The sequence below is a fragment of the Pelobates fuscus genome, chromosome 7 (assembly GCF_036172605.1).
Source record: "Pelobates fuscus isolate aPelFus1 chromosome 7, aPelFus1.pri, whole genome shotgun sequence".
NCBI classification, from domain to species: domain Eukaryota; kingdom Metazoa; phylum Chordata; class Amphibia; order Anura; family Pelobatidae; genus Pelobates; species Pelobates fuscus.
The window spans coordinates 146904904-146919526 of NC_086323.1; the positions used below are offsets into that span (position 1 = coordinate 146904904).

At 35.4% G+C, this 14623-nt stretch overlaps 1 protein-coding gene across 6 annotated transcripts in view; it reads left to right on the top strand.

Moving 5' to 3' along the window:
• FOXP1 (forkhead box P1) overlaps positions 1-14623 on the top strand; it is a 691275-nt gene that overhangs the window by 546641 nt on the left and 130011 nt on the right. For all 6 annotated transcript variants that reach the window (XM_063426766.1, XM_063426763.1, XM_063426764.1 and 3 more), the window contains one exon: positions 6416-6508. In XM_063426766.1, coding sequence (XP_063282836.1) covers positions 6416-6508 — 93 coding nt within the window. The remainder of the gene's footprint in view (positions 1-6415; positions 6509-14623) is intronic.

Sequence of the window (14623 nt, forward strand, 5' to 3'; positions counted from 1 at the left end):
CTATATATTTTTTTATATATATTCAATACATTGCTGTTATGAAATTATTTAAAAGTACAGTACTTACTTTTTACTTATGGATAGATAGATAGATAGATAGATAATGAATCAGCAAGCCTTTTGTCATTGACTAAACTTTTCCACTGATATTATGAAGTTAACCGGCAGATTGTCTGGTTTATTGTGTTGTGTCTGCTGCTTGCTTTTTAAATTTTCTTTTTGATGTTCTGCTGCACTTAAAGGCTAAGGATTTAAAGATTCTTTTGCACAGCCTTGAGAACTTAGAGCTTATATTAACCTCAAGTGCAGCACAGGAGAAAGGGGGGGACGAACAAATTGGAATAGCAGTTCTCAAATGCTGTAAACTGTTTTCTGTTTTTACAGAGAAATGGTATTTGCTACTGTACCTTAAGGACAATCTGTTTAACAGTAGGAGTAATTGCATAGGGAAGATGGAAAGAGTGACTGAAGTTATTTACTCAGATGTTAGTGTAGGTGTTGGGGAAGAATATGCCTCTGTAAGAACACTCAGTGCTTTTCTAGGTATAATATATATATATATATATATATATATATATATATATATAATTATTATTATTAATTTTTTTAAATGTATTTATTTATTTGTTTTTGTCTGTTACAAGACCATCACGTTTCTTATTTGGTACATTTTTGTATTATTCTCTAGGTATTAATTCTGATGTGGATACGTTTTTACCTAAATATTTTTTATGTATAATTTAGACAGACAGACAGTAAATTCTAAAAGTGTATTATATTTTGTATTTTATCCTGTCTTCATATTAAACATGACCTTCAGACAATATGTAACTAAAGCTAAGCCTTCTGCTCACAGTGGAATTAAATGGATTACTTTTTCTTTCTCTCTCCTACCATTTAAATTAGCTAGATGTATAATATTGCACATTGTAGCTATTTCTGACTCAGAATAATTACTATATAATTTCCTGAGTTTTACAGATCACGCAGTATGTTAGCCGAGGCGGAAATGATGCTGTGTGTGCGTTAGGCCAATCCTATGTCAGCCGGGTAGTACAGAGTTAATTTAAGAGTTCTGATTTGAAGAAAGTAACAAATGATTGTATCCTTGTCATGTACTTGGTGACTGTGGTTTATGGTACACCAAGGGACTCTTTGACATTTCCCCTTAAAATTCCCTTACAACTGAGAAATGTGTATGATAGAGTACTTCGCCTTATACTTACTACTGTGTTAGATAAATTGAAAATAAGGATTAACATAGCCAACTTGTAGTATTTCTATAGCTAATGTACTATTTTATAGGTAGGAGATTATTCCTGGCAAAAGGTGACTCTTTTCATATAGCTATATCATACGAAACTAAAGATATTTAACTGGAATGTCTATATGGTAGTGGTTAACAAAGATTTTTGTTGGCAGGGTACCTGACAACGTAAGGGGCTATTTTATAGACTCCTCTATATTAGATCTATTAAACATACTATTTTTAAAGAGTCAACTTGGTAGAACTAAATTACTATGTTACATGAGTTTTATTGGATTTAAATTCCTCATTCCCATTCTGGTGCTGTGATATTTTGCTCTGATTTTCAAACGTCCTGCAGATGTCACTCTGTGCTTATTACATCATATGCCCCTAGTGGGGCAGTGGTTTATACTTTGATAATGTCTGAACAAGCTTACTAAATGGAGCACATACGACTTGAGTGCCTCCAAAAAAAGTAAAGGGCAGGCCAATAACTTTTTTTTCAGGGCATTACACTTTTCTGAACATTTTGGCAATGCCCCCTTTCTTTACATTTTTTGTTTTCTGAAATTCTGAAAACAGCAAAATTGAAGACCCATTATCAGAAATTATCATAGTGAGTGGTCGTGTGAAAACGAAACAGGCTCATTAAGATTTACTCTGAAAACCAGTTATGACTGTTCTTTCCCACATATAGACTGTAAAGTTTCAATTTTTTTTGAAAACTGTTAGCATGAGTCACATAGATTGTTTTCTTTTCTTCACCAGATGTTTTTGCATATAACACATACATATTATTTATAGTATATACACCCAATGTTGTTCAGATAAGCAATCCGTATAGTAATAGTTCACTCAGTTATACCAATTTCTATTGCCTTAAAACTGTATTTCCTACTATTGAATTTGGCAGTCATTCTAAAGATATATACACTCCATTTTTTTTATTCTTTAATTCTTTGTTTCTTATTGCTTCACACAGGTTCAAGGGTTTTCCTTACTGCCTGTAATGATTGCACGGTGGCCTCTCAAAGCCTCTAGAGTCTAGAAAGTCTTAGATTGGTATGGGGGTATCAGAAGCACAGTGAAATACAGATGCTGAAAATTCTTAAAAACTTACTACCAAATAATATTTTTTAGCTTTTTTTTTAACCTTTAAAGGAAAACCATAACTACTCTGAAAATTGCACATTTAAAAAAAAAAACCTTTTTTCATGTGAAATGATTGTATGAAAGACTTAGCAAATTACATCATGAACCATGTTATTCCATATTCAGATAGGGTTCACTACAAATGAGAAAGAAAATCAGATACATTGTTTCATTTTTCCTCTCCTGTGTATATTTTCTCTACAACTGCTATATAATAATGATTGACAAGTAGCCAAGATGGAGGCACCTAGTTAAAGGCTAGAGAGGTGTGGATTTTTACATAAAATTTTATTTTTCACACCTCACAAACATATATTTGTATAAGATAGGAGGTAAATAAACATTATATGAAAAATCCTAGATTGAGATGATGGTTCCCCTTTAATAATTCATGGTACAATGTTATTATCGTGGCCAGTTAAGTATAGTATTTAGCTACTGCAGAACTTTTTATGAAACAGCCATCGGTCAATTTCTATATTTTTTTGGAAGAGATGACACTTCATTCACTGTAGCATTGTTTGGTAGTTTTGCCCCCAATATGTTCTGGAAATGCCATATTGCGCAACAGCTATGCCTGGTTCTACTTGCTACATCTTCTCACTAAGTGACCTCATTGTGCTACATAGATAATGTTGGTATTCAATTGTCTGGTGAATAAAACTACACCTGTCCAAACAATATATGACTGTAGTAATAAGACCTCTTAAAGACTGTTGTACTGTTCTGTAGAAACATGCACAGTTTGTTATGTTGACAGATGTCATCCTGCTGTGTCCAAGTCCAAACATGCTTCTAGCAGAAATGCATCATCTTCCCGATTACTGAGTCTTTCTTGCTTCGCTGAGAAAGTCCTTCCATTTATGTTCTTTAAATGACTGCAGCACAAGGCCTAGTTCTGCCGGCACTGTGATAGTCTGTGACGTTTCTGGTGCTAATGTCTTGCACAGTCCACTGGGACTCAGCCAAGATTAGCAAAAATCATTTGGTGAAACTGCTCCAAATGGACTTCTGGTGACATTGAGACAAATAAGAAGAGGCAATTTCTGCTTGATCTTTTGTCACTCTTGATGACTACAGACCATTGAGGGGAACAAAACAAAAAAATCTCAAGAGCACACTGAGAGTATTCGAGTATTCCAACGTCATTTAATCAACCATGCAAGAGTAAAAAGCACAGTTTTTTTTTTCTAATTTTTACAAGAACTTCAAGACAACATGAAACCCATGCCTATATATATGGTAGTTATCCATAAGTTAGTGTATGTGCAGTGACTTATAATTCCCACAATATCTAGCCAGGAACAGTAAATGGATTAATAGAGGTTCCTTATCATTCTTTATACAAAGTGGTTTTCTGAAAAATGTGACAATATTTTAGGGTGAATGTTGACATTTGGAAGCACAATGTTTTGTGTCCATAAAGAAACCAGTACTTGTTATAGAAAATAAACAGTTCAATCAGTACTTTCTAAAGTTAATTTTGGCATTTAGTTTATCATGCTTTTAATTTTAAATGCTTCAACAAAATAGGCATTATCAGTTGCAATTTTGGGATCTATTTGTCCTAGAAACATAGAATGTGATGGCAGATAAGAACCATTTGGCCCATCTAGTCTGCCCAATTTTCTAAATACATCAATTATTAAATACTTTCAAATTTAGTCACCTGCTGGTATTTGTGGTCATTTGAACATATTAACGTATGAGCATCGGCACAGAACCCCAACCCCAAATAATATCACATCCTTTTTCTTTTTTTTTAATAAAAGATGTCCAGTGTTGTTGGCACAATGGATTTACAACCATTCTAAACCTCTAGTGTGTAAAATGTCTTTCTTCACCATAGGCCCAGTTAAGACATGTTGTAGGCTAAGTCTACCAGAATTATGCTATAGAGATTAGTTGCGCTATGCAAGAGTACAGTGCACTTCCATATAGTTGCCCTCAAATCAGTGAATGGCATTGTGTTCTTCATTTACTGTTCCCATATGCATGTGCTGTTTGTATATTTTCTCAGGTCAAAATTGAGGAGATGCGATACTCATATAATGGGGCACTCAGTCCTACACCACACAGAATATTGCCAAATAAACTCACAATTAATACAGAGATCATTATTTTGGTAAAGCACTTTTACAGAGAAGTAAAGCTTAGCTTAAAAAGGAAAAATGCATAATTATATTTTATCTTAAAAAAAAATCCTAGTGACACCAGCACCTATAGGTGAGACCTTTTGCTACGCTTTATGCACATATCACTTGATCATATGCTGTGATAAAGCTCTATTTGTGTAATTACATTTTATATAGTTCTCACCTGTTACTACCGCTATCGCGATGAAAATGCTAATGTCTAAAATAGAAATCTATGTGCTACAGTCAATCTATGAAGGTAGATATAATCATTCATTTACTAATAAATTAAAAGTGCATACTTCATCACCTCTCTTCTTCTTGTTAATAAGTCACATTTAAGAAGGGAACCTGTAAAAAAAGAATTAGTTAATCAATAGACCATATGAATATATATATATATATATATATTTTTTTTTTTTTTTCTTTAATTGATCTTTTTTTTAAAGTGACAGGCCGTAATGGTATAGCTTATCAAAGGGAAATAAATACTAATTTTAGAGGTGGCTGCCGTAGTACTGTCAGGTGATACATCAAACTTAAACCAGGATGATGTTGATCCATTCTTTTGAATGTGTTGAATAGGTAGAGTATGCAAAAATTCTAAATTGCAAATAATGCAAAATGCAACCATCAGTGATGAGTGCTTCAACATTATGTATTGGCTGTTGATAATTTGTTGTAAAATAAACCATTATATAACTGTAAAATGCTTTGGAAAATGTTGGTGCTTTATTAATGCCAATATTAATAATAATAATAGCATCACATCGCCAGCATGTTTTAATGGAACCGTACAGAGAAATACTGCAGGTTTAAAAGGTCACATTGAAATAGAGGACTTATGTAACCTGCCCCCCAAAGAATACAAAAAGATTAAATGAAAATATGTTTAAAGAAAAACTCCAGAATATTGTTTTTTTTTTTTTTTTTAAAAGAGAGGCCTGCACTTAATATGTAGTTGCCTGGAGGTGCAATTCTATCCACACAAGATACTAATCATGCATTTTAGCACAGTAACAGTGAAACTTTTGAAGCACGTGCCACAACCAGCTGGGTATCTCATTCCTAGAGACTTGAGTAAATGCCGTACGCTATAGTACTCAGTGCCTCAGACAGCAGTGTAGAGAGACAATAGGACAAGAGACTTATTGCAGCCAATAATGACATCAGCAAACTAACAGCAGAATAAAACACAGGTTTTACTTTTGACATGTAAGAGTTGTAGTAACTACATAAAGAATTCCACCTGGGACATCTATAGGGATCTCTGTAGTGAGGGGAATGAGGAGTGAACTAACTCAACAGTCCATATCTATGGTCAAGAATGTGAAGCTTTATACATTCAAACACATGCAATGACAGAAGCTTTTAACCCTTTCCAGACAAGGGGCTAGACAAAACATTTGATATAATTTCAGGCCTGGGATCATTTGTCATTATGTTATGAACAATTATTATTTTTTTCTCCTTTGCCAGGAATTTATTTAACCAATCAGCAGTTACTGCTTATGTGTCACATGACTACATGCTGGCTTAACTTTGGCCTCCATAAAATGTGAATGAGACAATTTTAAGGTGCCTCAATAATTGTTTATCGGCATGGTTTGGTCATTCATAAGTAATAGGAATTATGTTACCAGTACTATATTTATTATATATATATATATACACTTATATATATATATAGAGAGAGAGAGAGACGAATAGCTGGAATTGCCGTGGGAGGTATGATATAGCTTTTTGGGTGAGCAGTCAAAATGCTGCTTTGATATATTCAGTTGCATGTGAGGTAAATAACTTGGGGCAATATCTGTCATTTAAATTTGTTGTGTGACCCGAAGCGTAACGTTTCGTTTTTTTGTGTTCTCTATTTCAGGCTCTCCAAGTTGCTCGGCAGCTGTTAATACACCAGCAACAAGTCAGTGGAGTTAAAGCTCACAAGAGGAATGACAAACAACCATCCCTCCAGGTAGAGTGACACTTTAAAACAATATCAGTGCCATCTTGGTTACTTTGGAATTGTACTCTGTCAATCAGAATTTTCACTGCACCTTCTATAGTGTTTTAAAAACTGACTATAGTCAACATTCATCATTGCAACATTTCTAGTGATTTTTCTTTGGGCGTAGTGGGCAGATTGCATCACCAGTCAGTTCAAACAATGCATTTCCTCTCTCCTAAATGCAGAACGCTGGGAGACTATGTAGCCCGTTCAAGAAATCATAATCTTTATTGTCCATATCTTTTTTTTTTTTTTTTTTTTTTAAACTCAAAAACTAAAAATAACAGTGGGATTGCACTTACATCCTTATAGCACAGTAAACTGTACAGTATGCTGTAGTAGTTATGGTGTTTGAAATTCCCTTTAGCCCCTTAAGGGCCAAACTTCTGGAATAAAAGGGAATCATGACATGTTAAGGGGTTAAAGTTAATAAATGCCACTGAAGTTCGAACAAGTATTACATTTTGTTATGCAATGCCAAAGTGACTGTATCTTTGCTGCACAACAGTCATATTTTGCAATTTTAATTATAAATAAATGATTATAGTTTTATTATAATAAACAAACATTTACTGGTGATATGGTTTAAATTGACTTGTATTTGGACATGTTTAGGTGGCAGAGTAAGTTTAAGACTAATAATAAAAGAGGCTCACCCCAAGTCTCATAAAACGTCTGCAAGAAAAAAATGAAGCAGCAGAGAAGGACTGCTTCTTATATCTAGATGCCGAATTATAGAGAACTGAATCGAAATATAGGCAAAATAACTGAATGAAAAAAATCACCAACTGCTTCAGTCACAGCCTGGCATTTTGGGCAGATGTGTAAATACCTAATCCTTGCAACTTTAATTCACTTGGGCTTATTCTTTAAAATTATAGGAAATTGACTGTGAAATCACAAACCAGGCCTAAACAGTCATTCTAAAAAAAAAAAAAATTAAAAAAAATCTGACTTGGCAAGTTCTGTGAATAAACCCCTTACTATACTAATCACTGCCACCTCTGCTGTAATGCCATATCATGTATCCACTACTCGTTCGGTGAGGTATCTTTTCTTCACATTATTGGTAAGCCCATAGAACCGTGGCTCTCAAATTCTTTTATATAAGAACTTCTATGCCTATTATATTTCGCATAACGTTTAATCTATATCAACTTCGTTCGAACTAAGCCTGGGCAAAAAATAGGTTTAGGACATGGTGGAAATTCAGATTTCATCCTTTTTGTCCTGGCACTAATTAACTTACTTCAGTCCATGTGTATTCTATTAAGTAAATACGAACAAGGCCTGGAGGCAGTATATATCGTGGATTTTAGTGTTTGGCCAACAAATTCTCTGTAAAATTGAATGTCTGCTTAGTCATGTTTTTAAAAATTCACTAAACTCAAAATGTAAGTGTGTTAAAGTAACACGCCAAGCACCATAACCACCACAGTCTGATGTTATGTTTATGGTGCCAGGAGTGCCCTTGTGCCATCCCCTAGGCACCTTCGGACGCAAACCCTGCTTCCAGTCTTCTTATGCAGTAGAACTTAGACACCTTTACAAAGCTGCGCAGGGCCATGCAGGATTATACTGATTGGCTTTGTCAGCTGATTTCTCTAAGCCAGTGAGCACAGTCCTACATCAGATATGCATTAATATATAGAAACATCTAACTTCTCTTGCATAAGAAGACCAGATGTGGTGGGGGTGGAGGGTTAAGTTGATAAACCTTAAACACTTTGAATACTTTGCGTGGGATGGCGCCAGGGCACTCCTGACACCATAAGCACTGCAGGGTGTTGTAATGGTTATAATTCCTGCAGGGTACTTTAACATCTGAATGACAAAACTAAGGCTAAATACCCAACTCTTGCTGAACTAAAGACATTTTCAAATCAGATATTTAGACCACAGTTTTGCCATTTGAATTCCAATTGTTAAAATCAAGCGTTATGTGACTATCCCAGTTTATTATAATATGGAATGTTCACACATTTGTTTAGAGTAGCATATACAGGAATTATATATTGTCCAACTTGATGTTTGTATTACAATTGCCATCATAACCAGATGGCAGATTGCTGTATACATATTAGGGTGTAGCACAATGGTTCTTAAACCTCTTTGACAATGACCCAAATTATAAAACCATTTTTAGCTTTGTAACCGATTCTTCAAATAAAGAATTATCTCAGTGATGTATTCCAATCCTCCTGCAGGTCTTCATTCCACTGGGAAAGACACTGTCACTAGTTGCAAATGTATTATGGGTAGATGTCTAGAATCTGATGAATATAATTTTCCAGTTCCAACCAATGGGGATACAAAATTTGTGGGGATGCATGGGGTTCCCAATTTCTCCCCCAACCCTTTGATGCCTTTGTAATGTTGCAAATTGTTTTAAAATGGCACTCTTATTGACGTGTGAGTTATTTGGCCAAGCATGATGCGAGTCTTAAGTCTACTGTGGTCTACCTTTGTCTCAGATAATTCCACCTATATATTAGCTGCCTGTTTTGTTAGCGCAGTGGTCTTTGATGAATTACAAGATGTAATTGGATGACAGGTCAACTGGGCAAGTCACTTATCATAGTGATAGTTATATCAGAAAATAAAGCCCATCAGGTTAAATAGTCCCTACATTTGCACATGAATAACATCAGCTTAATCACCAAGCCTTTCAGATCCAAATAAGCACGCACAGAATCTGTTTTGGACACAGTGACAAGGAATAATCATTTAGTTTCCTCAATTTTATTTTCTCTGATAAGTGTCTTTCAAGCCTAGTTTTGTCTCAGCAATGCAGATTACAAAATATTTTTATTTGGTTCTTCTGCCTTTATTCCCCCTTAATAGGCTCTCACCAAGGGACACTTTTAACGAGAGATTGTACCGTCCTCGTCCACTGTCAGGTGCTAAAATGACTGCTTTGTTGTACTGATGTCTAAGGGACTACTCCAGAGGATGAAATATGACTATGTTGACCTTTTAGCTGTGAGCTTATTTGTCAGGATTCAAATAAGTTGAAAGGATCAAACTAAAGGGTTTTGTTGTCAGACTGGGAATTGTGTTGCTGGGGGTCAGAGAAGGAGGCCACATTGCAGATTCCGTAACATCGCCAATTGTTGGTACATATTAAAGTACTGGAGCATCTCTTGCAGTCAGAAACACAATTAAAATTCTAATTTATTAATGTATACAGAGCGCTAGCCCAGTCTGTCACTCACCGATTCAAATAACTGGCCATTCGTTTTCTTTTTTTTTTCTCACTCTTGAGTCTTTGCAGCATACAATAAAAAAAAATAAAAATGCAGAGTCTTGTTGGAAATAACGGCTTCTGAGAGCATTGGTATAATGACAATGTAGCATTCAAAGCAAGGTAGTAGTTTATTAAGCTTGTGAATGTAGAATGTAATGTATGATCATACTGCTAACATATCCAGTGTCATTTATATATTGCTAACATACCCAGTGTCATTCATGTTGAAATTGCTGCCATACAGCATTCGATTGTAATTTTAAATCATGATTTGTCCCCGAAAAATATACACTTTTATTTTCTCCAGGTAATGGATTTTAGAAACCAATCTTTCAATTGCAAAATATTGAGTAAAGCTTAAATTGGATCCTATTAAAAAAGGGTAATTTTTCTAGTATGCTTAAAAAAAAACATATATATAATTTTTATAGTTTTTTTTTTTTTTTATGCTGTGTAAATTGGGACATTTAATTGAAATATTTATTTCCAGAGTATATTGGATAATTTCTTGTATTAGAAAAAAGTGAGTAGGATTTGTCTATAATAATCCAAAATATTTTTTTTTTTTTTTTTTTAAATGAGAGTTTAAAACCTTAAGGCAATGGTGGGTTTAATATATTTAAACTCTGCAGTGTGCAAAAAAAATAATTCTCCTTTTTTTGTCATCGATCTGCGCTATATTTTTTGGGGTAACTAAAATAATAGATAGGGTGGTGCAGTAGACATTGCTTACCTAGATTTCAGTAAGGCTTTTGACACTGTTGCACATAGAAGGCGTATCAATAAATTGCAATCTTTAACCCCTTAAGGACACATGACATGTCTGACACGTCATGATTCCCTTTTATTCCAGAAGTTTGGTCCTTAAGGGGTTAAAGGGACACTATAGTCACCCAGACCACTTCAGCTCAATGAAGTGGTCTGGGTGCAATGTCCCTCAGGTTTTAACCCTTCACATGCAAACATAGCAGTTTCAAAGAAACTGCTATGTTTACATTCGGGGTTAAGCCAACCTCTACTTGCTGTCTTCCTGACACCTGCTAGAGGTGCATCTGCGATGCTGGATGCGAATTTCGCATCTATCGCGCAGAGCGTCTATAGGTAAGCATTGAGAGGTGCTTTCCTATTGACAGCTTGAATGCGCATTTCGCTTCACTCAGGAGCTGACGTCGGCAGGGGAGGAGAGGTCACCAGCGCGGAGGGAGCCCGGCGCTGGAATAAGGTAAGCTGCCGAAGGGGTTTTAACCCCTTCAGCGCCAAGGGAGGGGGACCCTGAGGGTGGGGGCACCCTCAGGGCACTATAGTGTCAGGAAAACCGCTTTGTTTTCCTGACACTATAGTGATCCTTTAAGTTTGGATTCCAATATTATTGAATGGGTAAGGCAGTGGCTGAGTGACAGGCAACAGAGGGTTGTAGTCAATGTAGTATATTTGAAGCATGGGCTTGTCACCAGTGGGGTACCTCAGGACTCTGTACTTGGAACCATTATCTTTAATATTTTTGTTAGTGATATTGCAGAATATCTTGATGGTAAGGTATGTCTTTTTGCTGATGATACTAAGATATTTAACAAGGTTGATGTTCCAGGAGGGATATGGCAAATGATTTAGGTAAACTAGAAAAATGGTCAGAGTTGTGTCAACTGACATTTAATGTGGATAAGTGCAAGATAATGCATCTTGGACGTAAAAACCCATATTTTATAGAGTCCTAACCTCAACATCTGAAGTGGGCAGAAGTGGTCTGGGTGCCTGGAGTGTCCCTTTAAAGGTAGGCAGACAATGTAATAGAGCCGCAGGAAATGCTAGCAGAATGCAATGGTTGTATAGGGAGAGGTATTAGCAGTAGAAAGAGGGAAGTACTCATGCCATTGTACAGAACACTGGTGAGACCTCACTTGGAGTATTGTACGCAGTACAGGAGACCGTATCTCCAGAAGGATATTGATACTTTAGAGAGAGTTCAAAGAAGGACTGCTAAACTGGTTCATTGATTGCAGGATGAAACTTACAAGGAAAGTTTAAGGAACTTAACATGTATAGCTTGGAGGAAAGACGAGACAGGGGGGATATGATAGAAACATTTAAATACATAAGGGGAATCAACACAGTAAAGGAGGAGACTATATTTAAAAGAAGAAAAACTACCACAACAAGAGGACATAGTCTTAAATTAGTGGGGCAAAGGTTTAAAAATAATTTCAGGAAGTATTACTTTACTGAGAGGGTAGTGGATGCATGGAATAGCCTTCCAGCTAAGGTGGTAGAGGTTAACACAGTAAAGGAGTTTAAGCATGCGTGGGATAGGCATAAGGCTATCCTAACTATACGATAAGGCCAGGGACTAATGAAAGTATTTTGAAAATTGGGCAGACTAGATGGGCCGAATGGTTCTTATCTGTCGTTACATTCTATGTTTCTATATATGTTTTTTTTTTGTGTGTGTGTTTGTTTAATAATTAAGTCAAGGTGATATGAGATGTTCTTTTGGTGTAGTATTTTTGAAGACTTTTTACTTCAGTTTTGTTTATTTATTTTTGTTTTATTATTCACATTTTTTTAATTATTGTCTTTTAGGAGGTGTAAAAAATGTTTTTAAAACCCCCCAGGAAAATAGGAAAATATTATCTTTTGTGTTTTCTTGTTGGCGAGCACCTGTAAGGCATGAATTTCACTTGATGCCTCTGAACTGATGGCGGTGCTAATTGACTATCAAATTCAGTTTAAAATGTATTAATAAATAAATGTCTATAACTGTGGCAACCTTGGCAGTGCAGGCGTTTGTGAACTCATTTTCCCCTGATGTTCAACCAGCCTTTAGGCTGGATCAAGTTCTCTGTGTCCCTGGTTAAAATTCCTAATGGTATCATCTTAACCCCTTTACTACCAAACACTTAAAAAATTATCTCTGGCACGCAAATGTCATGGAAAATAATTCTTCATTTATATATGCAATGTCAGCAAATTTCATAGCACTAGATATATTTAAGACAAAAAGAAAAAACTTTCAAGAAAAACAGGCTGATATAGTGAGGATTGTGTGTAAAAACTGTTGTATTCGCTTTCACAATAGCTTTTCTTATTTCTAAACCTGTTATTCCACCCGTTATCATTTCACACCAAAACAATCCATCTTTCAGACACTTTTTCTTCCTCATTTTTACACTTTTATTTTTCAATGTTACCCTTGGTTACGTTCACAAAACGCATACACAAATTGGTAAATGAGTAATATTACTGGGAACGAAACGTGCATTCAAAATTTAAATAAGTTGAAACTTTTTTTCCTCAAATCTTTATTTATTTTTTTTTCATCAAATTTGTGAAACAACAACAACAAAAAAGTTTTTACAAAATGAGGAACAGGGGGAAAAAAGTCAACATAGGCCTACTTGAGCAGATTTTGAATCAAACAAGGGACTGCATAGGCACAAATTGGCAAAAGCAATTTAAAAATTGCATGGAAAATGAGGACAACACAAAAACACGCTGTAGTTTCTATAGTGCCAGGAGTGTCCTGCCACCATCCCATGATAAGCTGTCAAACCATTTTAGCACTATTTGACAACTTACCTGGGGCATTCTGTGGCCATGCTCCAGCAGGAACAAAGTACAGCTGTTGTAGTACAGTCCTCCATACTCCTGGCACCATAAATACTACAGCAGGCTATAGTAGTTATGATGCTTGGAGCGTTCCTTTACAGTAGCATTCCAAACACAAATATCCATGCATGTAACTTGCATGGGTTGTGGTGCAAGAAACTCGACTCTTACAGTCTTCCTGCATTCTATTAGTTATAGACGCAGCGAATTGCAAAGTATCCAGGTGTAAACCTACCTTCTTTTTGATAAACTCATGCGGCGGTTATTCTCCTCTCATCCAGTACTAGCTCTATTATCCTTTACAGACTCTTCTGTGACTTTCTTTGGTAGAACCTGTGTCACATCTAACTTAATTTATGGGGGGGGGAGGGAAGGAGGAGGAATATGAATGAAGCCATCATATAACTTAACAGAAGCCACATGTAGCATGCACATTCATTTAATTCATGTCTTATCGTATCTTTTGCTTCCTGGTGATAAAAAATACAGACCATTCCTGTAAGGGTTGACTGTATGTTCTTTTATTTAATACGTATTGTCTTCAATAATTACTTAATGTCATTGAAAATGCACACCTTTTTTTCCAAAAGCATACTATTCAGTAATGGGTAACTCAAAGTCTTTTCTAAATGCAATAAATGCTCTTAAAAAGGAATGTATTACCTTATTAAAGTAACTGTTCTTACAACAACAACAACATATTTTGTTATCTAAAAATTAAGTTGTGTTATTGAAAAAACTATTTGTGAAATGTAGGTCAAAATAGACAAATTGGTAATCTCTTTACTGGGAAACTGATTGCAATTATTGGTATTTTCCTTCTGTTCTATGAGAGATAAATTACAGAGCACTGCTCACTGATACTAAACATTAATAAATAAATAATTTAAAAAATCCAAAAAACCAACAATGATCATAAAGGCAAACCTCATTTATTTTGCAATCTGATTTTTTTTTTTCTCCTTTTTTGGGGGAGGGTCTGTTCTTGACTCGACCCCACACTGAACTCGTCGTGACCCACAAGCCAGGAGTCATTGTTAAAGCCAATGAAAGAGGTGTGGTGAAATATCTTTAAACAAAGTCAGAGAAATGCATTTTTTATGGTCTGTGTTTACTCTTAATCTCCCCCGGGGTTGTAAAGTCCTGTATCATGTAAGGAGATACCTGTCATTTTAGAACCATTTAGGAAGAAAGATATGGAGAAACAATTGAAAGAAAATTATGGTCTTGGT